At 40.9% G+C, this 27979-nt stretch overlaps 2 protein-coding genes across 5 annotated transcripts in view; one reads left to right on the plus strand and one right to left on the minus strand.

Annotated features, from left to right (window-relative positions):
• Positions 1-18283, minus strand: part of LOC146651313 (E3 ubiquitin-protein ligase SH3RF3-like) — a 115100-nt gene extending 96817 nt beyond the window's left edge. For 2 of the 3 annotated variants that reach the window (XM_085385081.1, XM_085385082.1), the window contains exon 1: positions 17426-18283. In XM_085385081.1, coding sequence (XP_085241207.1) covers positions 17426-17845 — 420 coding nt within the window. In that variant the 5' untranslated portion in view covers positions 17846-18283. The remainder of the gene's footprint in view (positions 1-17425) is intronic. The other variant, XM_085385080.1, reaches the window with a different exon arrangement.
• The window catches only part of edar (ectodysplasin A receptor), a 43475-nt gene continuing 33179 nt past the window's right edge, over positions 17684-27979 (plus strand). The window contains exons 1-4 of one of the 2 annotated variants that reach the window (XM_085385083.1): positions 17684-17837; positions 24164-24379; positions 25535-25753; positions 26780-26915. In XM_085385083.1, coding sequence (XP_085241209.1) covers positions 26910-26915 — 6 coding nt within the window. In that variant the 5' untranslated portion in view covers positions 17684-17837; positions 24164-24379; positions 25535-25753; positions 26780-26909. The remainder of the gene's footprint in view (positions 17838-24163; positions 24380-25534; positions 25754-26779; positions 26916-27979) is intronic. The other variant, XM_085385084.1, reaches the window with a different exon arrangement.

Below are 27979 nucleotides of genomic sequence, written 5' to 3' on the forward strand. Positions count from 1 at the left end.
TATTTATTCCATAATTATTCCTGCATCTTTGCACCATTACACACAAAAATACTTGCCTGAATTTTTAAGTTTGTTATTTTCTGTATAGTCTGTACTGCACCGGAGCCCGATTCCTTGTATACGTACACATACTTGGCCAAAAAGCTGATTCTGATTATTACCCTACTGCTCCTCCTATGAAAAACCTATGAAAAGTTAAAAAAAGAGAGCTTAAAAAGTAAGAAACTCCTTTTTTCTCTCTGTGTCTCGCCATGTGCAGAGCTGCACTAACGCATTGCCGCTGTTCTGTCTGAGCTGCCACACAACTAGCAATTAGCTTTATAGTAAGTCGATATCAAGTGCAACATTAAGTTGAAATAATAACCTGCACCTCAGCATACACACGCATAACCCACTGAGTCCAGCAACCTTTCTGGCACAGCCCTGCCACATGAGTATCTAAAGCAATCCATACATGTTTAAGTAGCAGAGCATAGCTTCTTTATTAATTACTCTGGCCAAGAAGCTATTTGATTCTTTAAACTTTCACTTACTATACACTTACTACGATCTTCCGTACTATCATGTGACTAAGAAGTTTTAGTCTTCCCAAACTCTGAGATTTTTTGTGCCCAACAAAGAACTCCTAACTTCTCAGGCTGCTGCACTATCAAATTTCAATGCTGTGTTAAACAGGAAATTAGAAAAATATGTGTCACAGCTTCTAATCACAGTCATCACGGCAGTAAAAAAGAAGAAACAAATGTATCTAAAGCCAATTTTAACAAACTGTCACACATGTTTACTTTAAAAGATGATGAAGGTCAAAAGCAAGTGCCACAGATACACTGTTAGCTTTCCCGCAAGTGATGATATTACATGTGTGTAAAAAGGGCTTAATCTTAATCATATTGCCCCACACATTCTCAAACTTTCAACACAAAATGGACAAGCTACAAGGCTGCTTTACTCAGTTAACACAAAAGTCTGTTTACTGTACATTTTATGCGATTTCCTGATGGCAGCGATGTACAGTTGGTGCCAGAGAACAGCAAGATGACCTGTGGTGTTTTAATAGAGCTGGCAGGATTGGGCAAAGGCAGCGTAAGATGAACTTGGATTTCGGCCAACTGTCTGAGGAGGGATGAAGAGAATGAATGAAGAGCTGAGTGGAGAAGTGGCTGCAATCATTCTGTGAAAGTCCCTCTACGAGTGGACAAACATCGGTCAAAGGCAGAGATTAGAGTAATGAAAGAGAGAATGCAGAAAGAGGGGAAAATGAAACCGTGTAAGATGACAGTGATGCACAGTGGCAGAGTGAGACACAGAGGGCATTAGCATTCAGACAGAACACTCTTTAAACTTTGAGTTTAAAGAGTGTCAACATTTGTCGCAGTTACTTGAAGAGATAGCAGATGGCAGAATAGATCCAGCACCTTCTCCTGTTAGCAGCCGTGACAGCGAGGCTAGTATTGTTTTCCTAGTGAGTCTCTGTGCGTCTCATCTTGAAAAAATATGGACACTGTTAATGCGGTTGGCTGCCTTAGTGAAATGAAATAGTGGTTTAAACTTAATTTAGGAGTCATTTTATTTTTATTTGCTTACAGTATGTTTTCTCACTTATTTACCTGCACACTCGTTTCATTAAATCAGATATACTTGATTTGCATGGGGTGTTCCACACAGGTAAGTGCCAAGGCTCGTTGGATGGATATTAAGGTTAAGATCATAAATTTAGATGAGATGTGGTGGTTATTTCCATCCATCTATCTTCTTAACTGCTTATCGAATTCAGGGTCATGAGGACGCTGGAACCTTCCCCAGTTTTTATTGGGCAAAAGGCTGGGGACACTCTGGACAGGTCACCAGGGGGGTTATTTCCATTATGATGTGTTTCACTAATAGTTTCAGCAGGCAGGAGACCAACACTGAGCACTGAAAATGAATCTCTCTGTATATTTGTTCACCTGTTAGGTATTCAGTTTTCAGTTTAGGGATTCTGATGTTAGTTTAGCTGATTCTTTTTTCATTTGAAAATATAAACGAGTTGGCAATTTGACGTATCTCGCACCACGCTACAGTTCATTGTTGGAAGCTTAATGATTGTCACTAGACTTCGCAAACCTGTGCACCTCTTTTTATTTTCAATATGTTCTAATGAAAAATGTGAGGACAGGACTGCTTCACAGTAAGTTCTTATTCTCTATGGGAGAGGCACAGCTTTCATTCTGTGTCTGCTCTGTTCAAGAGTAGAGTGACAGAGAAGCGAAGACAGTGAATAACAATGTCTTTTTTTGTTTCTTACAATCTCTCTTCTTGATTGTCATACATGTTAATGTAGCGAAGAAACAGAGCAAAACCACTGCAGGAGATATTCCCCTTTCAATATGTAGTGCTTATTGCTTTCAAAGCTCCAAATCCCCAAAATAATGGCAGGCTGTTCAAGCCCTACTGATCATATTTTAGTGCAATCTAGCAGGTGTTTGTGTGTCGATCATTTGTGCCAATGTGTCTTAGTAATGCACAGTCACACAGGCCTAAAGAGTGGTCTGCGACTAACTGGTAAGTAGTGGCTGCTAGGAGACGATGTATATTCCCCAACAGGGGTTTGCAAGTGATACTGGCAGTTGCTGGAAGTCCATGTGAAATCAGTTGCTAAAACCCATTTGCACAGGCCTACAGGTCAGTCGATGATCATAACACCCCCTTGGTCACTTCAGGAAACGTGTGTTTCGCAACTGTTTAGTAAGTGTTTTTTGGAGGTTGATGGCAGTCGCTTGTCTGAACTAGTGTACAGAAATAGGTACACAGTAGGGCTGGGACGACGCGGCGACGTAATCGATTACGTCGACACGTAAAATACGTCAACATAAAAAAATGTGCATCGATGCGTCGTCACTTTCAAAACAGACATGGCGGCAGCGAGTAGCAGCAACATTAGTGAGGCAGCTGCAGTCAACTTAAATCACTCCACCCGAACACGCAGTTCTACAGTCTGGGGATATTTTAACAGAAAAGGAAGTGATTCAGTTGTTTGCCGGCTTTGTAAGGTGGAAATGGCTATGATGGCTATGCACCAGCACCTCAAATGACGGCATCCAGGAGCAACTTCTGCAAAGGACAAACCCTATACAAGTCAAATAATGGGGAAATAATCAATAATCGAATCAAATCAAAATAGAATCGGATTGAAAAATTCATCATTAGATTCATTGATGCATCGAAAAATTAATTGCTAGATTCATCGATTAGGAAAATAATAGTTTTGCCCAGCCCTAGTACACAGTAGGGATGGGTATCGTTTAGGTTTTATCCGATACCGGTGCCAAATCGGTACTTTTGAAACGGTGCCGGTGCTTAAACGGTGCTCGAACCGGTGCTTAAAGAATGGAAAACACAAAATTGGTCCAAAAACCTCTCATGTTCAGCTGTTTTTTTGTAAAAAGATAACAATGTTAGCCTTTTCTGCAGCTATAGGGGATTTATGGCATCACTCTTGGCTGGAAGCAGTGCTTAATCAATGGAAAAAAAACAAACTTTGTCCAAAAACCTCTCATGTTTTGCTGTTTTCCACTTTTTCTTTGGTCATTTTAGCCTTTTTGGCCAGGGTGAAGGGAGTACCTGCCATCAAACAAGAAGACAGCCGCATGTAACTACGACGGTGTTTGATAGTTCACCTTATTATGCATTAATGTAATAACGTGGTTAGCCTACTCAACATAAATTACACACGAACAACATTAAGCTACTCACGCAGAGAAGAACGGCTGCTGCTGCCATCATCATCCGTCATCATTTCTGCTACACTGGCAGGGCTAGGGGCCAGGACTCGGATTTTTGGGCTTTTAACAAAACGCTATGTGTCGCCAGGTGTTTCATCAGATTCGAGCTGTTACCTCCTTTGCACAGTATCAGCTTAAAGCACTTGTTACAGGCTGCTGAGTTTGCATCTTTTGCTGTGAAGTACAGCCAGACTTTGACCGCTTCGCTTAGGGCATTTTTAATCTGTAGCTCTGCTCTAAAAGAATGTACGTACCTGGGCCCGCCTACTACGCTCGCAAAGGTAAAATGATTGGCTGGAATCCAAAGTGTATGACATCTCAGGGAAAAAAAAGCACCGAAAGAAAGCACTGAAATGTGCGCTGCTTTTCGGTCTGGTTACTACCGGTACCCATCCCTAGTACACAGTGCTGCATAGTCGCCCATAGTTTACATTGCAGATGTTGATCTGACAGCAAATGCCAGAGGACTGCTTGCTAAGTGCAATCAAACTCTGGAAAAAAAAAAGAACAGGAAGGGTGACCACCTTTCGAAATGTGTTGGTTGCAGCAGTAAGGCACAACTTCTACCTCGAATGTCTTTGTTTCTGGTTTAGGTTGCACTTCTTCAAGTTTCACTAAACCTCAGAGAGTACAATGATGAGTGTTTGCAGACAAGTCTGCATCTTTCATGCAAATGATGGGCTACCACAGCAATCTCCTTGCAACCAAAGCAATCACAAGGAGGTTTTTGGTCCGGCATCAGTTTTGTGACTGATTTCACCAAGTATCAGCCAGAAGCCTCTAGCAACTGATTGCAGAATACTCATTTTCCTCTAGTGACCAGTGGTTTCCAGATGTTCTCTAACTGGTCTCTAGGCCTGTGTAATACCCACCACTATAATAACTTCAATGACCTTCAATGAACACTGATTCCACATGTTTCTAAAACTATTGGCCTCCCTAATATCATGATTATATTTAAGTATGCAATAATGGCTATCACTCAGGACAAGTTTCTTCAGACTAGCCTTATCAGAGAAAAACTTACACTGGTGATACCTTGAAATTGTGATTTCACACAATATAATAAAATGTCTGTATCTGGAGGACGAAATGTCAAAGAAACGTTCACTATTATAAGCACAGACCAAGAGATTTTGCTAAACAACAAACCCGCCCTCCTTTTTTATGAAGAGATAAAATTTGTAAGACTGGTCTGTGCATGTTGCAAGAGTAATGTCTCTGTTGATACTTCTAATCTTCTCCCTCTTCCTCTTTACTTCAATTTCTGTTTCTTAAAATAAGCCCTATGTAAAGCCATAAAATATCTGATAAAGAGCAAAGTGGCAGTGACCTGTAGGGTTTTATGTTTATTGTGTCTACCATTGTTTCCATTGTTCCCAGTCTACACAGCTGGAAAAAAACGATGGTATTTGACCTTACTTCTCTGTGCTTACATAATCCCTGTCCCGAAGGGAGAAAACTGCCAGATCCTTCTTACACATACACACACACACACACACACACAACACACCAGACCCAAAGCCAAAAATTCACAACATAACTGCCACTAGGCTTTCATGCTTTTCTTCCAGCTTTAACCCCCCACCCCCAGATACACACCCTTCCCCTCTAACACACTACCATGACGGGTTTCTGAACTTCTAAGCACACAGGCACCAACAAAAGTTTGAGCAAACCTACTTATAAACATAAAGCAGCCAGGAAACACACATACATACACATAGCAATTTCTTTACTGTAAGTACGCACACAAACCAACACCAAACACCACACACGTATGCATATGCCAATTCAAATACGCACACATAGTATTTATGCACACACACACACACACACACACAGACTCAAAGACAGAGCCAGGAGTAGATGTTTGGACACAGACGTCAGAGTGGAAAGCTGATCACAGCTGTACTGTAGCCATGAACACTGAGGATCAGTGTCCTGAAATAACCGGCAATGCTTTTATATGACCCCAAAATTTTATATGCATGCAGATGCACATTCATTCACACACAGGAAAAAAATAAATTAGAACTCAGTATTCCTGTAGCCCCTACAGGAATATTCTATTCTATTCTATTCTATTATAGATCTTTATATATTCATGGTTTTCTGAGTTTGACACCATATTCAGAATATTTTAACAGCTGTGCTATTACACTTTGTGATTTATTAAGGATTCAACGCTGATTTTAGCATAAAATATTCACACTTTAATACTTCATGTGTAAACGAAACAGAGTTCACTTTATTTTGCACTGGTGTTTTTGTCTCCATACATTAACTTTTTAAAGACTGGATATAGTTCACAACTTTCAAACTGTGGAAAAGTCTACCTGAAATATTTCAGAAAGTACACTGAGTAAAAAAGGGCACTGTTTATAATTTTCTCTTCATTTAATTACCAAAGTGTGACAATAATTTCCTTACTTTCCTTACTCAGTTACCACCTACTCACAAATCTATTCTTTTTCTGCTGCACCACTTAACACTAACCTATGAATCATTGAAGCATAAAAAAGGCACCTAGGTCAAAGGATGAACCTGCACCTAACAGACAACTTATCAAAGAATCAATTAACTGTTTAGGCACTTTGTTACTAGCAGCCTGTTGTAAAAACACATCAGTTACTCTGACTTCTTTAAGTTAATCTATGAAAAATGCCAAATATAAAACAGTTTGACAGGCATAAAATTCTATTTTTCCACCAACAAGGTGATTCCCAAAGAGCTATTAGATGAAAACGAGTCGTTTCTCATCATGGTGTGTGGTGTAAAATAGACAAGTAGAGGACAAAGCAGTGGGAAGCCAATAAAAATATCTCAGCAGAACTTGAAAGTCCTGACCTTAAAAATAGGGGGGGGGGGGGGAATCCAACAAAATCCTGACACTGGCCCTGAGAGATGCATCTGGTGGTTCAGTTGATCAATCTGCTGTTTGCGAACGACTTATCACAAATGATCTCAGTGGAATGGTGATTGCCGAGACTGGCTTCTTGACAGTCACCATTCAACAGGGAGAAAAGTGTTCCAAAATACACATGAAAAGATGAAATTTTTGGTCACTGTCAATATGTGTTGAGGAAGTGAGGAGAGAGGTACAACAGTCAGTTTCTACAGCCATCTGTGCAAACCCTCTGCCACGCTTTAGGGCTGCGTTTCAGCCAGTGGTGTTTGGGATCTTGTCAAAATTGATGGAATTATGAACGGAGAAATGCACCATGGCAGTTTGACCCACCATACAATACCATCTGGAAAGCATCTGATTAACAACAGCTTCGATTTTCAGCATGACATTGATCCTAAACACTGGCACTGCACTAAAAGCATACCTGGAAAAAATAAAACACACACAGTGGAACACAATCAGTCATGGATCGGTCTCCCTATGGCCTGGCCATCAACATTATTGAAGCAGTGTGGGAAGCGAACAAAAGGTAGCCATCATCTAAAGAGGAGCTTTAAATGTTCTTCAACAAATCTGGAGAACTATTCCTGAAGACTACTTAAAGAACTGACAAGTGTTGCAGAGCAAAGGTGATCATACCAAATATTGACTTTCAAGCTCATTAAAATTGTACAAACTCTGTTTTTGCCGTACATATTGTATTGCCATGTATATTTGAACTTGTTAAAATAAATTCCTGCACCTGTTTCCCATTTAACATTTTAATTCAATCAAAAGAATCTGTTTATGCACAGTGAGCACTTTGCCCCAGCGCCTTTCTTTCGCTCCCCTGCAGTACCAACAGTGAGTGACACTGGCAAAGTCTATTTATAAATGTAGTCCATTCATTAATATCGCCCAAAAAATGATCGTTTTATTCAGTTACGTCTGTCTGGTCAACCAGAAATTATACTGATGTCAGGAAAAACCAAAACTAGGGTTGACATCAGCAACACCGATTCATGGATTTAAAAAACAAACAAACACACATTTAAAGCTGTTTTTTTTTCCTGCCTAATTTTACAGACAGAAAAAGTAAAGTTTATAGTAAAAATCTGGAAATTGTTTACACATTAAACTAGGAACATCAACAGCTCCTGAGAATATTTTTAAAGAAAGGAAGGAATAATTTCCACACAACTGGTGATGAACTGAAGTTAAGAGCTGTGAAAATGAACAGCAGGTCGATAAAAAGGAAGACCTGTATTCACTGCCATGTTTCCAAATTCTGTTCAAATGTGTCTGCATGTATGTGTGTATGTGTGTGCGCTCTGATGTGTCTTCTCTACTCCAGCCAATACTCTGTTTCCTGCCAAATCTAAAGTGGGTGGTGGGTGCATTTCAACATCTCTCCATTACAGAGAAAGATGAGGAGAAGGAGGAGGGGTGGCAGAGGAGGATAGAGGAGGCATTTTTGCAATAAGACAGGAAGGAACTGAAACATATTTACACTTAGGCATACAAGCGCTCACGCACACACGCACCCATGCAGCGTCTGACACCTGAAGAAACCACTGCGTGTTTCCACGATTCTCTTCCCCCAAGAGAACCGTTCTACTTCTTCAAGCACATCAGTAGTGGAACCTTATCTGATATTACAACAGACATACACACATTACATAGCAGGCTGTTAAAGGAGTCAGCACCAAAGGAAAACGTGCTACAAGTCACAAACTGTTACTTGGAGCACTTTTCCAAAGCAAATTTCTTCACTTATTCAACCCCTAAACAACCTTGAGATAAGCCCCAATTTGTGGATTAGATACCAGGATGGTTTTCAGTACCTCACTGTACTAGTCATTATAACAGTATAGGGAATTTTGGGGCACAATGACACTTTCAGCCAAAAAATATGGTAAATGGCCTGTATTTGTATAGCACTTTACTAGTCCCTAAGGACCCCAAAGCGCTTTACACATCCAGTCATCCATCCATTCATGCACACATTCACACACTGGTGATGGTAAGCTACATTGTAGCCACAGCCACCCTGGGGCGCACTGACAGAGGCGAGGCTGCCGGACACTGGCGCCACCGGGCCCTCTGACCACCACCAGTAGGCAACGGGTGAAGTGTCTCGCCCAAGGACACAACGACCGAGACTGTCCAAGCCGGGGCTCGAAACGGCAACCTTGCAATTACAAGGCAAATTCCCAACTCTTGAGCCACGATCGCCCCAGAGTTAAGGAAGTTTTATAAGTATATAAAACTTCCTTAACTCTGTCATCTGCCATGTTTTGCTAATCGCTACCTTACCTGCTGTTCACATTTTATATGTTCCGTTTTTTTCCTTTTTTTAAAAATTTACTTAAGCTGTACGTGTATATTCAAGAGAGTGACAGAGTGGGGGCTTCAGTTGTGTCTAATAACTTTGAATGAAGAAAAAGCATGTCTAATTCAGCGAAAATGCAGGGGCTATATAAGGTTTTTTTATGTTATTTAAAAAAAAACAGCATGCATGTATAATTTTTACAATTATTAAACTAAAATTAAATTAAGGTTAATAATTTAGGTTCTCTAAAGCACATTTTCTATTCATTATTCCTGTGTTTTAATGCAACCATTAGCTGTTGTAATATGTAAAACCTCACAGATGAAAACAGTAGCTTACACAATTCCTTTCACTGGGACCAGACTTTGACAGCTATGCAATGATTTAATGAAAGAAAAAAATTGATTGTGGTTGAACCGTAGGAGAAAAAACTGATTGAGATATTTCTGCGAGGCGTTCTGTAATGACAAATTAGAAAGATCCAGAGTTATGCAACATTGTTTTCACTTTCCTTGAAAAATGTTCACAGGGAAACTTTAATCTGATTTCGTTTTTAATAATTACAGTTTTAAAAAATCTGTCTAAAATGCAATGTCCTAGAATAAATTTAAATGTTAATTGGATCTAGATAATAAGGTGTCAATCTTCCATCTAAAATATAATGGCTTGACTAGTGGCCAGTGACTTCTCACCCTTATCTCCATAGTAACAAAAGGAGCAGTAGTGAGGGGGTTAACCCTTAACCCAATGTGTGTGTGTGTGTGTGTGTGTGTGTGTGTGTGTGTGTGTGTGTGTGTGTGTGTGTGTGTGTGTGTGTGTGTGTGTGTGTGTAACTGGCTACACTCGTGGGAATAGCAGTCAAGCTCCAAAAGCATGTTTAGCCCTTAACACCCGTTATACATCAATACCCAAAACTAAACACATCTCCCAGGCTGGAAGCTGCCCTCTTCTGTCACACTGCTTCTATCCATTGGAACATTATTTGATCCACCTTTCTCCATATCTATACTAGTTAGATGATGGTAGGGTGCAATATGATATAGAATTTCACAGATTTAGCACAATATAGACACTATATAATAAAGTTGTACAAAACAGGAATTGGTACTGCAAAATATATTATTATAGGCAAAGCTGTCTCCCACCAGTAAGCAAGAACAATAAAACCACTGACAGGGGGAAAAGGGTAACATTGATCACCTTGTTACAATACCATATCCTGCAGGGAAATCTTGGCTTCTGGCATTCATGAGGATGTTTCTTTGACACATACCACCCACCTAAACATTTTTGCAGACAAAGAACACCCTCACTTGGATTAAGGTCATAACCAGCTCAGCGAACACAGCATGAATCCAAGGTGTTGATCTGGCCCCCAGTCTCCCCAGGTCCCAATCTGATTGAACATCCACTGGATTTCAACCACAGGGGTTCTCACCCTGCAACCCACGGGACCATAAGATTCAGTAATGTGCCAAAATGAGATATCAACGGGAATCTAAAGATGCCACCCCACTGTGTCCGTTCTTTGAGTGGTTAGAACTGTTGGCAGAACTGTGGCACTTGATTCTAAAACTCTGGGTGTTTTATATTTCCAAAGAAACATGACACCAAAACATATCTAGCCATACAAAGATCAACATTTTTTTAAATCACCAGAAGAAATAAAAATGACTTTTTTGGAGAATGCGTATATTTAAAGTTAGGTTTCTGTTCTTTGTCTAGTGCAGAAATAAATACATTTCCCATGAATCTACTGAAAATGTGAATGAGTCGTTTTGGTTCTGCCCCGTATTTTAAAGGAGAGCAAAAAATAAACACTGGTCCACTTTAGGCGGACGAGAATAAAATTGTGGAGGAAACAATACCACAGCACATTCTGGCAAGGAAACGGTTTAAACTACAAGATTCTGGACACACTCTGTGGGCTGCTTAATTGCAAACCATTCAAAATCCCATTGTGCTCAACTGATAAACACAAAAATAAGCATGGGACCATATGCATACTGCAGCTACCACACATTTGTGCAAGCACACCACAAAACAGCATAATTCCATAGATGCCAGAGGAGAACCAGAGTGCTAAATGCACTTCTTGCATGTGTGTGGGGGATGGGACCTTATTTTGCGACTTTATTTGAATTAATTTGATTCTTCTTACTTCAGAAAAAGTGAGCAGAAGATGAAAAGCAATAAGCAGAGAGTCACAGAGGGAAAAGATGTGTTTGTGCGAGTATGTGCTAACAAGCTGAGCTGAAAAGGTCGCGCGCTCACAGACATAAACATTTACGAGCACAGAAAAAGAGAGTGTCTAGAGCGATACTATAATACTCACGAAGATGATTTGTGTGCATCTGTTTGGCTGTGTGCGTGTACATCGCTGTGTAGCGTGTGTGCCAGGCCTTCATTCAGTATTCATGAAGTTGGGGGGATAATGTGGAGGTAATGACGAGGAGCTCGTTGTTTGCTGCAGAGATCGGCAGTTTGCAACACTAACGACTGAATAAATGTGCATGCACGTGTGTGCATGAGAACGTGTGCGTTTGTATATGCAGCTGGGGAGAAGGAAATGTGGTGATTGTGCAAATGAGTGAGCAGATTCTAAGTTTGTAAGTTTTAAGTGAGTTTTAAGACTTGTTTGGAAATTGTTTTTCTAGTTAAAAAACTGCGTTCCAGAGTTAAAGTTAGAAAAACCGTTTACATTAAGAAAACACCTTTGTGTGTGTGTGTGTGCCTGTGTGTGCACGCATTGTGTTTCTTTGTGTGTCTCTACTGTGCTATCATACAAAGGACACAGGTTCAAAGGATCATTACAGGGACTGGTAAAAGACTATTTCCTTTTGGAACCCCACCTAATCCCTGGGAATGACAGGGCAAAGCAATATCTGACTCTGGAGATGAAAGGACAGTGCACTGTCATGGTAACCCCAGGTGTCACCATAGCAACCCCAGGTAAATACAGGTAAGGAAGAAGATCAAGGGCTGGGATCTTCGTGACACATTGCTTTGATGAAAATTGGACTGCTACAGATGGGTGACAAATTAAAGGAAAGACGTGAACCTTTTGACCCCTAGAGGCAGGACATCTCGTGGCTCTGTTGTGCCTCTGAGTGCATTTTGCTAGCATGATTCGGATCCACTCGTCCCCTCAAAGGGAATGGTTACTGCAAGTAATTAAAAAGTTGCTATGAGTGATCCTTTAGATGCAACTTTTCTATCTTGCAGCTTCCAAGAAGGCAATACCTCCATCCGTTGGGTACAAGAAGTAACTGAACACTTTGAAAAGTATTAATGCATCATCTTCACAGCTATCAGATCTTGAACTAATTAAACAGCTACAAGCAATTTTGGACTGATAGGTTAGACAATGCTCACGATCACCTAATGAAGGAACCCTTCTTTATACTCTTAGAGACTTTGACAGTCCATGGTAAATCACAGTGAAACTATTCTGGGGCAGCCCAACAAATTACTTTCAGTGTGACGATATGCAGCAGTTTGCTTGAACAGATATTTGATAGATCAGTTTAGCTCTGAATTTTGACTGTTGATGCTCAGGTACATCATAATTATCTGTAAATGACCAGAATATAATTCCGAAGAATATTCTTGATTCGTGATCACATCAAAATGATTGAGAACTTCGAATGTTTTATACTGTGCATAGCGATCCAAAATTAATCTCTTCTAAGACAAAATCTATCACTGACAGATGGATGAGCAGACGAACTGAATACCAAACAGGAGTCTGGGTAAGTCACTGAAGTATAAAAGAGAGCCCAAATAATCCATAAACCCCTAACTCTCAAAAAACAATCCACTCTAAAAGGACATATTCCTACCAAGGCCAACCTGCCAGAAGAAAGCCACTAAAAATTCATGAATCTGTCATCCTTCAGTGTCATCATCAGGTCCTGATGATAGCATTCTAATGCTTCAGAGTGCAGACGTCTTATTTGTCTCTCTTCAGACTTAGCAAGTGAAGACATTTCTGATCAAACCAATGCAAAAGGCTCTGTATCAAATAGGTTTCTGTAATGACATTGACCACATTCAAAAATAAGATCTGATTCACTCTGTGCCATGAGAAAAACGTGACCATAAATATGCCGGCATTTTTCCCCCCATTTTCCCAAGAAATTGGTTTTAGTTTTACACCTAAAACTTGATAAATGATTTTTTTTCTGTATAACAAACTTTACACAGAATGGCCCCAGTGGGTTCAAACCAGGAACACTCTTGCTATGATGTGGCAGGGCTAATCAGTGTACAACCATGCTTCCTTTGGGCTATCTACAACTGGACTGAAATTTAACGTACATACAGTGACACATTTTCTGGAAATCTAGCTAAAACACATGCTAAACAGGACTAAAACAAGAGAACTGAAAATTGAGAACAACGCTGCAGTCAGTATGAGAACTGATAATAAAAGACAGGTGCCATAACTGAGTCTGAGTATTATTGTGCTTTAATAAGACTTAACATAATTTAGTTGATTGACAGAGATCCACTCTCTTCCGCTTATCCAATTCAAAGTCTCAGGGGAGGGGCTGGAACCGATCCTGGCTGCCATAGGGCAAAAGGCGGAGCACACCCTGAATAGGTCACCAGTCTGTCACACAGCACAGAGAGACCAACAACCACTAACACGTATGGGTAATTTAGAATCACCAGTTAATCTAACCCCACTAACCACATGTCTTTGAACTGCGGGACAAAGCCAGAGCACCTGGAGAGAACCCATGCAGACACAAGGAGAAACATACACACAGAGAAAGGTGGATTTTGTTGTGAGGGAACAACAACACCATGCTGCCAAGATTGAAAGAGACTAAATATACTAAAATTGATTTACTATAAAAATCTTGTGCTATTCAAAGCAAAACAAAAAAAGAAAAACAATGAGCACACAAATGCAACAGCTGATGTTCATCACAACGACTGAGGGACTACTTAAGATGTATTAAAAATGCAAATAGGCTCCAAATTTCTCCTTTCAAGTTAAGAGCAACACAGCAATTGAATGTTTGACCCCCAAAAAAATGTTTGAGCAGAGGAAATAACGCTGTAAAGGTTTGAATATCCCTGTAAAAACAATGTGAAAGAGCTATTTTTTGACACTGTTATAGATGGGGATTGTAATCTCTCTTTCTGATTGGCAAAATAGACTTTATCGGTCTTGATAGACTTTAACTGGTCAAAGCACGAAGTCGGCAACAGAGGCTCAAGGAGCACAAAGAGCGGGGGAATTGCAGATCTCACTGCTGACTCAGCATGCCTGCCTCTTCTTCCTTTTCCATAGCAACACATTCATTCTAATCTACAACCCCAAATACATGATGTAGAGTGCTCTGTTTCACCTGTTTGACTCCCTCTGTGACCATGTGTGTTTGTGAGGTAGTGCTGCACAAGTGTGTCACTCAAAGAGAGAATTAAATCCTTTTGCGATACCCCTGCTGTTTATATGTTGAGGTGTGTGCATCCAAATGCACACGCACACACACACCACTGTTAGAGGAGATTAATTCACACTTTCATCACCAAGCCTTGGTCCCAGGAGAGCCTGGATGAGACTTGGACAAAGTGACTGCAGTGGGATTGCGGGGGGGCGTTAATGGGTTATAGGTGTGTGCACGTGTACTAGCGGGTGACTGTTTGTGTGTTCACTGACCAATAAAAGCTTGGTCCACAGTGGAGTCCTCTCCCATGGGGCCCTAAAACAAGCACAGACTGGCCACAATTAAGTAGTAAGCGTCCACTGTGCATGTATGTGGCTGCTTCGGACAACAGCTTCTGAAATCCATGTTAGTACGGCTGAAGTGATCTGCTGATTACTTGATTACTCAATAAATCATGTATATTTACAAGTAAATGGTAACTGGACTGGTTCTTATATGGTTCTTATTTCTACTCACAGCGCTTTATACAACATCCCTCATTCACCCATTCACACCTATTCATATAAGCACTTTTTCTAGTGCTTTCTATCTTGCATTCACACTCCAATGAACACATCAGAGAACAACTTGGAGTTCAGCATCTAGACCCAGGATACTTCGGCATGCAGGCGGGAGCAGCCAGGGATCGAATTCAATTAAATTCCAAAATCTGTTTTATTCATATAGTGCATAATCACAACAACAATAATAGCTTCAAGGCGTTGTAAGGTAAAGACCCTACAATAATAGAGAGAAACCCCCCACAATCAAGCTACCCTCTTTGAGCAAGCATTAGGCGACAGTGAGAAGGAAAAATTCCCTTTAAATAGGAAGAAACCTCAGGCAGAACCAGGCTCAGGGAGGGGCGGCCACCTTCCGCAACCGGTTGGGGATGAAGCAGGTGGTGGATTGGCAGTGCATTGAACCAGCATAGCTCAGGAGGTAAAGTCACCTCCTGAGCTACAGCAACCCTAAATATTAGAAATACAGCAAATATAAAATATTTTCTGGATACCATTATTTCCGGTGCAAACTGCAAATCAAGATGTCACTTTGTGCTCCAGAGCAATTGTCCAAAAACTTTTTTAAAACTAACAGTTCAATATCCTTTCTACACTTTCTGTATAAAACTATTAAAAATATGAGAGCTTATATCACCACATGTCGCTTTTGCTGTTCCAAGCTCCAAAATTGCCTGTAGGCCCCTTAAAGTTTAACAAGCAAAGTGAAATAAAGGCTTAAGTGCTGGCAGAAATGTCACTGAGGGTCTGGATTTCTGTTCACCACCTCAAGCGCTCCACATCTTCAAACAATGCCTAGCTAATGTGAGAAAACTCAAGCACTGAATATGGTGTGAGACCTGACAGGAATGTTTTTAAGTTGCTTGAACATTCTTTGCATCTGCATTTGGGGTGGCTGTAGCTCAGGTGGCAGAGCAGGTCAGCCACTAATCAGAAGGTCGGTGGTTCGATCCCAGGCTGCCTCCTGGCTGCATGCCAAATATCCTTGGGCAAGATACTAACCCCATGTTTGCCTACTGGTGGTGGTCAGAGGGCCTGGTGGCGCCAGTGTCCGACAGCCTCGCCTCTGTCAGTGCGCCCCAGGGCAGCTGTGGCTACAATGTAGCTTGCCATCACGAATGACTGAATGTAGTGTGAAGTGCTTTGGGGTCCTTAAGGACTGAGTAAAGCGCTATACATGCAGGCCATTTACCATCTTTCTTACTCAGGTCCTCACTAAATTCATGACGGAAACTCCAGCTCTAAGAAATCTCATTGTTCTTATCAGAAAACCAACACACACACACACAATATGTCCACAATAAATTTTGTAACATGTCGCAAATTATTTTTCAAAGATCCTTCTGACACCTTACCACATTTATGGTTTTTAGCCAGTCTTTTCCATTAGCTGTTGAATTTTCTGATTTCACTGTCAGTATGCGTTTACAACTGAAATTCGAGTCTTGAAAAACATCTTAAAGCACTTTAGCTATTTGTACAAACATTTAAATTGTTTAATTGCAGGATGTTTAACCACACAATTCTGGTACTTCTGAATTCAGTAAAGCAAAAACAACAAAAACAAACAAAAAGAAAAACCCTGAGCATTTCTATCAAACCGCAAACCATAAGCTTTTCCAGATTTTAGACCCCAGGTGAAAATTCCAGCAAAATGTCAATATTTTTGCAGCTAAGTGCAGATTGTCTCACATTTTACTGCTTAACTGACATATTCTTTAACAAGTTACAGCCATAAGACAATGCTGGCTGCACTGAAGTAAACAAAGCTCTCAGATCTACTCCCATTGAGTGTGAGTAATAAAACCTCAGAATGCTGCAGCCTGTGGGCGGCTGGACATTACCAGAAGTATGGCAACTGTAACACTGACCAGTGACCCCATCCTCTTCCATCTGTCTTCACGTTTGCCTCCCCTCTTGCTTTGCAAACTCAGTTCAGTTTAATTAGGTAACACAAGAGAGATTATAAATGAGTCACTACACATCTCTGTCTTTGTAACAGTATGGGAAAACCACAGCAACGCATTTCTCCTTTTCCATTCAGTTACATATTATGAACATTGGAAAGAAATGTTCTCATTCTCTCGATCAATGTATTCCATGACTTGGAGTCTTATTCCAAGTTTTTTTTCCTCCCTTCATTCAACTCATGACCAGAAGTATGACCGATGCATGAAATCACAGTTTATATAATCAGGATATAATTGGAATGTTTGCATCTAACTACACAGCACCTGAATATCTGAGCAGGCGGATGATGAGCACGCTGATCTACAGTTCCAGTAATTAAAAGCGTGAGAAAGAACGCCCGTACTTTTCTCAGTACGGTACAGAGTGCCGTGCAAACAACCTTAAAGTTGTGCGTTACGTATTGCAAAATGAAAACCAACTAACTTTTTACAAAATTACGTATTTTCGAAAGTGTTGGATGTTAGGTGTCGTCATCCACATCGTGCACAATTGGGGGAAAAGTGACTAACCTTAACAGGAGAGCTCCTGGTGGCCACGGGAAGCTCCCTGATCGCTGTGCCCGGAGGAGAGGCGGATATCCCGGCTGCGTACCCCTGCAGCGAGCCCCCGGCTAGGGACTGCCTGCCTCCCGCTCCTACTCCCCCTCCTCCTCCGCTTCCTCGCTGGGGCCGCTGCTTGATACCATCCAGGAGGCGAACCAGGAGGATGTTAGCGGGCAGGTCGTCCACCCCGCAGTCCACCAGGATGCGGCACTCCGGGCAGCGGAGCTCGTTCCGGGAGCTGACAATGTTCTCCAGGCAGCGGCGGCAGAAGGTGTGCTGGCACGGTAGCACCTTAGCCGTGGTGTCCAGGCGCTCCAGGCACACCGAACACTCCAGCAGATCCAGCAGTGACGAGGACTCGTCCATGTCGGCGGAGAGGGTGAGCATCTGGGCTTCAGTGTCCGTGGGGACGCCGCGGCGACTGTTTCGTGTACCGTAGAAAAGAACCGGGGGCACAGAACATTCTGGGAGGCGGACTGACTGGGAAGCAGTCCACGGACGCCCTACGACGACGGTGTTCCCTCGTGCCGAGCGGTTCCCCGCTGAGTTGTGAATGTTCTCCGCTGTTCCGCGCCTCTCTCTCGCTGTCTCCCTCGGCGTGTTTATGTTGTTCGCTACGCTCTCCGTGTGTCTCCCCCGCTCTCCAGCAGCTGTGCGGAAAGCGGTGAGGTCACGCTCTCATCATCATCATCCGCGCGCCGATCACAATTGCGGTGCGCGCTCACGCACCAAAGACAGATTGATAAAGACTGAGAGAGCGCGAGAGGGAGAGAGAGAGAGACCTTACACCTCAGAACCACCACAGGCATGCAGGCGGCTCCACAGCCCCCCTCGGTAATTACCAGCAGCCCGCTCTCTCACTCCTCACACCTTCACTCCAACTGGTTAAGAAGGAAGCTGGTATCGCTCCTTGAAAGGCCGAAAGGTTCTTTGTCATCTCACCTTCTTATACCTGTCATAAACAATTCATTCCTAGTTTTTGATTCTCCAAATCCTCACAGCTCGCAGCATCCAGAGATACAAAAGTTGATTCCTGGACGCTTTTTCTCGATTTTGTTCCCCTTTCTGTTCAAATGCGACCAACAGGGCGCGGGCTTGATCTCAGTCTCTATGCTGTCTTTTTGTGTGATGCCTACCTGACAGGAGAAGACATCATTTTGATTACCTCAGTAACAACATCCAGCTGATGGTTGAGGGAATGGGAGAGGGTGGTTTGTGGCGACGCCTGGCGGTCGTTTCCTGTGACTTTTTAATTTAAATCAATTAGTCAGAGATTCTCAAAGTTTTCGTGACACAGTGTCAATTTACGGAGGCAATGTACAACTGGGGCGCAGGGGAATAACGTATACATCGCGCATTATTAATCATTTTTAATATAAGGAAAGTGTGGTCTGCTATCATAGGTAGAATAGATTATTTAAAACAGGAGTGATGGTCGCTCAGTAGTTATAGTATGACACAAATTTTGGATTAATTACATAGTAGTGCCTTCTTTCCTTGCCGTGCTTGCACATTTGTTCAGAAGTGGCAATTATTCTACGGACAACACTTTAAGAACCGTGGTTACGATCCATCCATCCTTTTAACAGCTTATCAAATTCAGGCTCATTCAGGCTGGGGACATACAGAGCCTAGCTCATATGACAATGGGCAGCTAATTGCCTCATTATAAACTACTTGGTTAGCGCAATGAGAAGGTCCTGGGTTCAAATCCACCAGCCATCCAGAGCCTTTCTTTGTGGACTTTGCATGTTCTTCTTATGCTTGTTTTCCGACTCTCCGTGTTAGCCTTGCAATACACTGGCGACCTGTCCAGGGTATACCCTGCCTTTCGCCCTATGATAGCTGGGATAGGCTGCAGCCAACTGGATAAGCAAGTGAAAAATGAATGGTATCAATAGATGGTTATAATGCAAAACCTCATTATCATTAGTTTCATTGCAAATTGTAAAAGGGAATGTCACTGAATAATTCCAGGATTCTATTTACAGATAACATTTTTGACAGCACTACATTAGAAACATGGTAAGATGATTACAATGCCATTTCCTATGAAATGACATGACCTTTATTTAAAGATACAGGGAAAGAAATCTGTAACATTTCCACTGACCTATTCCTGGCATATGCTATATAATGAGCACAAAATAGACAAAGGACAAGGAAATGTGTGTATGTATGTGTGCGTGTGTGTTGGGGGGGTCCATGTATTACTCATTAGCCAAATCGCATTACAAATCTACATCATGTAAGCTAAATCAGTACACTGGCTTTAGTTTAAAGTTATGTTTAAGTTCAGTTTGGCTAGTATTGTTAATGTCACCAAGACAAATCCACAGCAAATTTCTGTACAAGTCAATTAAACTCTCTGCGAAGTGACGATAACATGACCATGTGGTCTGTTTCTCAGCCATAGTCTTTCTCAGCTCGTCCACCTGTTCAGACTTGCTCTGCTCTCACATTCAGGAGAGGCAGGGAGTGATTAAGACCACTGTGTGTGTCTGTGCTCATTTGTGTGTTTGCGAGTGTCTATGTCTGTGTGACTAAAGTGACGCCTTCCTGGTTGCAGGGTGAACCCACTCTTTACCACCCACGATGAAAAGAAGAGGGTGTACAGCTTAGGGATACAATAAGAAATAAGGAGTGTATGTGTGTGTGTGTGTGTGTGTGTGAGTGTGTCTGTTTGTGACACAGTATTGCAGATTTTTTGTTCGTTTTTATGACAGTATCGGGCTGTTAAAATACACTTACGCATTCTGTACAAAGTTTTAAACACTGAAGAAGATTTCAGAGCAGAGAAGCACAGTTAAAATAATGTAATGAAGCATACTGATTTAAAAAAGCACTCTTACTGGAGTCCATGTGTTTGGTAATGAATGGTGTAGAGCTAAACAGATAAAAACTGCACAGCACAGTAAAGGCTATATTAAAGGAGCTGGAAAAGAAGCTTCTACAGCTAACTAGAAAAAGACTGAAATCAAGGGCTTGTTTTTTATGCCAGTAATGGGGTTATTTAAAAAAAAAATTCTCTGTGACACAGAGCTCCACTTGCCATTTATCTACAGAGGCCTCCCATTTCCTAAGGTGTATTTGTATGTCTATAGCCACGGAGCAATCCAATGCAACTCAGCTGCTAAAACACATGTATGTTGTTGTTATCAAGCCCTGATTCTCAATACCTCACTAGTGCAGCAGCCCACGAGTGCTGGCAGTGAACCAAAATTCATCCTGTCTCCCTCCCCTCTCGTTATCATACTCACTCCTGTCTTATGCCCAGTGTCTTTCATCTGCTTAATACAATTCTTCACAGCCAATGATTCAGAATTAGAGGGGAACTACAGAGAGAAGTGAACATAAATGATTATTGGATGAAAATCCCCTCAATCCATTTAAGCAGGATCGTCAGGGCTCCCTGTAGGATGCACTGCTGTCAATAATAGACAAAAGCTGGATGCTGTTTAACCAGCACACGTGTCAATTAAGAATGATAACTAGCTTTCTGGTAATATAAGGGGCTAGTCAATTCTCAGAGAAATTACAGAGTCTAACAATGTTGCAAAGCATGAACACACATGCACTCCACGTGCTTCTCTGCTGCAGTGCACATGCTGTTGTTTTGCATGTTAATGCTCTCTATTAGATACTGTAATGATGAGCTAAAAGATTATGCAAAAAAAAGTGTTATTTTTCATGCAATCAGTTAGTACAATAGTGCATTGCATGTAAGGTAAATTATATGTACATTTGTGTTGGGTTTATTTGAATTTTCTTTACATTTCCCAAGGAATGAGCGTCTGAAAATGGCAGATTGCTCAGTGCTTTGCAAAATAAGTTACAGTCAGCCTTGTGAGTGATTTCTTCGTGTATTTTGTGCTCTCTATTCAATTTTACTGCATAGTGCGCTGCAATGTTTCACTTTATTCTTAAAATAAATAAATAACTTATTGTTTTTATTACTGCAGTGTAGTTATTTTGCAATTGGATATTGTCCTCTGGGAAATTCTTGCCGTGATGAGCCATGAAAATAAACCTGATTTGTGCTGACCTCACTTCAGCTTCATTTATATTCACATTCCTCCTGCTGCTTTTCTGACAGCTGTTTACTTCTGCACAAATCTAGTTCACCAAAGTTTCACAGAATCCTATGTTATCTTCATCTTTATCAGTTCTAATTTCATCGGACTAAACTGAAGAAAGATTAAATCTTGTTTGCTTTAGGTATAAAAATATAATAAACATTTACTGTGCGTATATGTGTGGACGCGTGTGAGTGTATATGTGTAAATGGGTGGATCTTTACCATGAACCTATACCATACACCTCTCTCTCAGCCGCCAATGACTTTCCTTCATGCAAAAGTAGGTTAGCTGACACGACAGTTACCATGGCAACCGGCTCTTGCTTCCTCACTGAAGAGTGGTGCGTGTGTGTGTTCTCACTGAAAGACTTCCAGGGGTAATGGCAAGGTCATAGAGTCTGTTGTAGGCAGTTTCAGTAGTACAGCGTGCGCATTCCACACCTTTTTTAATGTGTAACAAAAAGTACAATGCTCAAGAGGTGTTGTCTACCTGCGATGTGACACATACAAAGTTATTTTTTTATTTTCTGTGGACTCTGACTACTCATAATAATATTGAAACATGATTCCATTTACACAGTAACCCTGAGATCAAGTGGAAAGCCTGTATAATTTGTGGTTGTGGTTATTAATATGAATCAGAAGAGATCAGTGGTTGCATTTTTATTCTGTCTTTTAAATATTGCACTCATCTATGGATTTTTTAAAATATTGTTTCGCTTTTTGGACATTTAAGCCTTATAAAAGGCATGAGAAGTGTGTTTTGGTGGTAAACTGAAGTCATCCTAATTCAATATACCAAACAAATTAGGCTTCCGCTGACTTCTGTCTTCTCAGAGCTACAGTGCTTTGATTGGAGCTTAGCTGGGTTATAAACAGGGTAGGCATTCTGTGACAGATGCTGTGCTCTTGTGATTCTTTGAAACTGAGATGTCCTACATCAATGCATTTTAAGACTTTGTAGAGCCTAAATATATTCTGCCAATGATTAGATTTGTTCATCAAGTAGTGGTAGCTGTAAACCTAACTTGTTTAGCATATTTTATAAAGACAGACCCCAAAAAATAAATGAGAAAAAAACATGAAGTGAATAAATAACAATCACATATCATTCATGCCATGTATTATTAAAAGGAGAAAAAATTATCAGAGCTGTCTATTTTTTATTTTTTTTGCATCTTTGTCACATGCTTCAAACGATCAAACACATTTTAATATTAGACAAAGATAAACGGATTAAATACAAAATGCAGTTTTTCAATGATGATTTCATTTATTAAGGGGAAAAGGTTATCCAAACCTACCTGGCCCTGTGTGAAAATGTATTTGCCTGCTAAAACATAACCGGTTGTGCCAGCAAGAAGTGCACTCAAGCATTTGCGAAAACTGACAATGAGTCTTTCACATCACTGTGGAGGAATTTTGGCTCACTCTTCTTTTCAGAATTGTTTTAATTCAGCCACATTGGAGGGTTTTCAAGCATGAATGGCCTGTTTAAGGACACGCCAAAGCAACACAATTGGATCTTAGTCTGGACTTTGATTAGGCCGATCCAAAACTCATGCAAAAGATTTGTTTTTTGAGTGGACTTGTTGGTGTGTTTTGTACTATTGTTCTGCTGAATAACTTGAGCTTCAGGGCATTAACTGTTTTGGTAGAGAGCATGTTCTTCTTATGCTTTGCTGCTTCAGGTCCTTTTTAGTCAGCACTAGTTTTCACCTCAGGACGCTCCCATGAATGACCCAGTCTCTTTGCTATTGGTGAATCATTAACACTGACCTTAACTGAAACAAGTGAGGCCTGAGGTACTTTAGATCTTGTTATTGAATTTGTTGTGATCTGGATGAGTCATCAGTGCACCACTCTTGGAGTAATTTGGGCAGACCGGCCACTACTGGAAAGATTCACCATTTGTGGATAATGGTTTTTACTGTTGTTTACTAGAGAACCAAAACCTTAGAAATGGCTTTGCAACCATGGATTGAAAGATCTAAATGACTTTCTTCTTCATCTGTTCTTGAGTTTCTTTAGATCATGTCATGATGTGTTGCTTTCTGAGATCTTTTTTAAATACTTTTTCACATAATGTCAGGAAGATTTGTGTTTTTCAAATACATCCTGTTGAACTACATAGTTCACATTTAGCAGGCGGAAATAAGGATATTGTCTTGATTCGAATGCAGACCAGAGGAGCCATTAGAGCATGATAACTAAGGCTTCATTCATTTGAAACCTTGCTTTTCATTATAAGATGCACTACATTTTCCACATATAAGACGTATTAGATAAATTGCATGGTCTATTTAGAAAATTACATAACAAAAAAAAATCCTTTATCTCATGACATCTGCTTCTGTTTCTTTTCATTGCATTATGGTTCATCTGTCCCAGCTTGTCTCATTAAAGCATCTCTTTCATCATCTATGTCATATTATCTAAACTAAAGTGTGCTCCACCATCTACTGCAGTAAATACAGGTTTTGCTTAATATGTGTTTTTGTCCGGTGTGTGACAGAGCAGCCATCGTTCTCTCAGCAGAATTCATCACTTTTCTTGTTATCCCCTCCTCATCCTCTCTTTATCCCCTCCTCTCATCTAATCTCTTCTCCTCTCATCCTCCGTTTCAGTCAGGAAGCCCTGGACAGACATCAATGAGGCTCCAAAAGAGGAGCGAGGATGACAGAAAAAGAGAGAGAAAGAGAGAAGAGGATGGAGAAGGAAGAAGACGATGAAAAGAGGGCAAAGAAAGTGGGGGGAAAAACAGAAAGTGACCAAAAAGAAGAAAAACAAAAAAGACATGAAAGACGAAGGCAGAGACAGATAGACGGACACCGAGATGAAGAGTAAGTAATTACAGGCCTCCCAGTGTTTTCAAAGCCCCTCTTTTATCTCATTCTTCCTGTGGCTGAGAAAAGGAGAAGGAGCGGAAAGGAAGAGGAGGAGGAGGAGAAGAAGACTAAAGTCGAAGCTTTATTCCAACTCAGACATCAGGCACCAGTTAGCTACATCACAGACACACTCAACCTATGTCTTGTGTGTGCGTGTGTGTGTGTATGTGTGTGTGTGTGTTTGTGGCGGTGGGGTATTTGCAGGGTGTTTATATGAAGAAGTTTAATTGTATATTTTCAGTCTTAATGTGCAACTTTTGTTTATCCATCTACAGTAGCAATACTGTGGTTATCATTTATTGTTTAATGTGTCGTTTGATGTTCTGTTGTTATTCCTTCACTGTTTAGCCTTCTTGTTTCAGCTGCTCTCTTTAGGGTTCACCACAGCGGATCATCTACCTCCATCTCACCCTATCCTGAGCATCCTCTTCTGTCACACCAATCCCCTCCGTATCCTCCATTACTACATCCATGAACCTTCTCTGAGGCCTTCCTCTTTTTCTTCTGCCTCAGCAGCTCCATCTTCTACGTCTTTCAACGTCCAGTCTATCCACGATCCTTCCTCAGCACATCTTCAAACCATCTCAGCCTTCCCTCTTTGTCTCCAAATCTGATCTCTCGCTCAGACGTACTCATTTCTAATCGTGTCCATCTTGGTGACTTTGAATGAAAATATTAGCATGTTCAACTTTGCCACTTCAAAATAAAAACAAAAATAAACAACTTGCATCATCTCACACCATGCCAAGTGAAGTGAAATGAAGTAGCTGAGGTCACAGAGGTGGATGTGGTAGTTGTGGTGACATTTTTATGAATTATTAAATGTACACAAAGTGACCTTTAGTGACCTTATTCTGTTACTAATTAGACTTTCAGTACTTTCGTGTAAGTGCAAACTATAACTGAGCTTCTTGTTACCCTCATGACGACCATAGACTTGTTTAAGACTATAGTCATGCCACTGTGGTCTTATGAACGCTAGATGGCAGAGTCGAGTTGTAGCCTGTAGCACATTAATTGCCCCGACTGAAAAACATAGTCTACCTGGGCCACGTTAATCCGTTTCTTATCCAGGGCGGGGAGAAAACTTCTCACTTTTTTCTTATCAAGGAGGAGCCTGGAGACGCACCGACAAGCAGCGGCGCAGAGGCTGGGGCACAATTTGACTTTGCGGAGTAAAAACTCTTAGACAGCGAGTCAGTCCCTCGGCGATGCTCACCCGGCTCCACGCTCGAGATTGATCACCAATTACCGGGACTGATCATCGGGCAGCTTAGCCGGTAGCGCAGGGGAGAAACCAAACCAGTGCGCCCCGCTCCTGAGCTCCAGGTAAGAAGAGTGATCAGCTCCGCTCTCAGGAATGCAAGGACGGATTGCTGCAACACTCGGGGAAATTCCTGAGCAGCACTTTTTTATGCCAAGCAGACATGTGCTTCACTGTAATTTTCACTCAAAGGGGAAATGCACGAATTGTTGCTTTTATTTTGTTTTACGGGAAATGATAAAGAATCAGTGGACCATGGCATATTATCACACCGGCAATTCCTTTTCAGAAGTGACTTAAAACAACAGCGCACAAAAAAATCTTTCATATAAACACTTGACAGGATGATTTTTGGCGCAAGGCATAATTATCTAGTAATAAATAGTTTTGTTTATAGTGAACACGGCTGAATGAAAACATTTTCAATGTTATGATTTGCAGGAATGACAGCTTCAAGAAATACATTTTCTAACAGTGAGTGTGTGACAAGCATATAGCTAGATGATTGTGGAGCATGTTAGAGGTAGCTCACTGTACGTGTTGATGCAAAGGTTTTAGCCTAAGGTGGTAGAAAAATTTGATTGTTTTTCCATTTCTCACATTTCCGACCTCAGTTGGTTCGTGATGAATGGTTGATAATGAATTGGATTAAGCACTGTGCTGATTACTTTGATTTGAAAAACGGATAGCGATTTCTATTATTAATTTCGTCTCAGTCAATCATTTTAGAGCTTCTATGAATAACAAGCCACGTCATACTTACAGTGCACGGCGTTATTTTTCCTGTGACACTTGAGGTAGTGCGCGTTTGTGACCTCGCACAACTTTCTCGTCTGTCTGCGTAATTGTTTTTCTGGTGCCGCCTGACTGTCCCGGGCCCCCCAGGGGAAGTCCTGCCCGCAGACAGGCAGCTCGGCCCGGCTGGGGACATGCCGGGTCCTGCCGAGCCTCTGAAGTCTGCTGGCTGGCTTTGAACTGAAGCTGCTGGAGGTGGAAATCAATCCGTCTCGATCCCCCTCTCTCTCTGTCTCTGTGTCTCTTGCCCTGACTCTCTCTTCCCCTCACTCTCACTCTCTCTCTCTCCCCTGCAGCCCCCGGTTCAGACATCTCTTCTGCCACTGAATCTTTCATGTAGAAAGGCAAAGGATACACAGAGAAGAAACAGGAGGGATTGTAACTCATCTTCAAAAGAAGTTAATATGGTTTCTGAGGATTAAAGGGATGAAGGTAGAAAAACTAACAAAGCCAGCGCCTGTAGTCATGATCATCCTATACTAGGCTGAAGTGAATGGGAAATTTGTTTACTTACTCACTTTTTTGGCGTGTTATCATTGCAAGTATTTTTCTTGTGAAAGTTTAATGTTTAAATTTATGCTAGATGTCACAGCTGATTCCAATAGAGGAAGCATAACCATTTCCCCCCATGGAGAAATTTATAGAGCTCAGGAGGCCTTCTGGGGTTGAATGTTTCGTAAATGCTTCACACATCTAAGAGGAAACTCAACTAAAACACGTCATTTGGAGTTTACTTATGGTAGTGAAGTTATTTCAGCTCATTATTTTAGTTAGCGGGACAATTTATGATACAGCTGTTTGGTGGAGTCTTGTAGCCAAACTTACAGCACTGGGAACATGTGTAAGAGTTACAGTGACCCTGTGCATTTTGCATAATATGCAATATATTACTTATAGCTTTATATGAAGAACATAAAAATCTAGGTCCCATTTATCCACAAATTAATACTTCCATTTATTTAGGAGGCATTTATTGCTTTTAGAGCCGAAAAAGTAGGCTAGAAATTTTTTTTTGCTACTTTTCTGCATTAGTTTTGCATTAGTTGTAAAATAAATGTGTCAGTTCATCAGCTTTCAAACCTTTTAAAATATATTCCATTAGTAGATAAATAATTTGATTTTAAGCTTTAGCTTAGTTCTACCCTTGTATAATAAAAAGGTTAGCTCTGTGAATATGCACACACAAAAACGTTATAGCATCAAAGTAAATTTAAAGTACAAACAATGAAAATCCAAGTAATATTTTTATTTTTAAAAGTACATTTAAGTCCGCAGAGATTCTTAAAAGCACATACACAAATAAATGATTGTGTATTGTGTGAAGAGATACATCAAATATTAAATGCCACCTGACTTAAATCATATGATCCTAAAATATGAGAATTGTTTTGTAATTTTACAGACAAAATTATAAAATAAGTCCAATGGCATTTATGATACTTTTGTGATAAAGAGTGAAGTGAAAAACTGACCCTCCCAAACTCTTGGGGGGGGGG

The sequence above is a fragment of the Rhamphochromis longiceps genome, linkage group LG16 (assembly GCF_057381845.1).
Source record: "Rhamphochromis longiceps isolate RC_006_pf linkage group LG16, R_longiceps_female_GT1.1, whole genome shotgun sequence".
NCBI classification, from domain to species: domain Eukaryota; kingdom Metazoa; phylum Chordata; class Actinopteri; order Cichliformes; family Cichlidae; genus Rhamphochromis; species Rhamphochromis longiceps.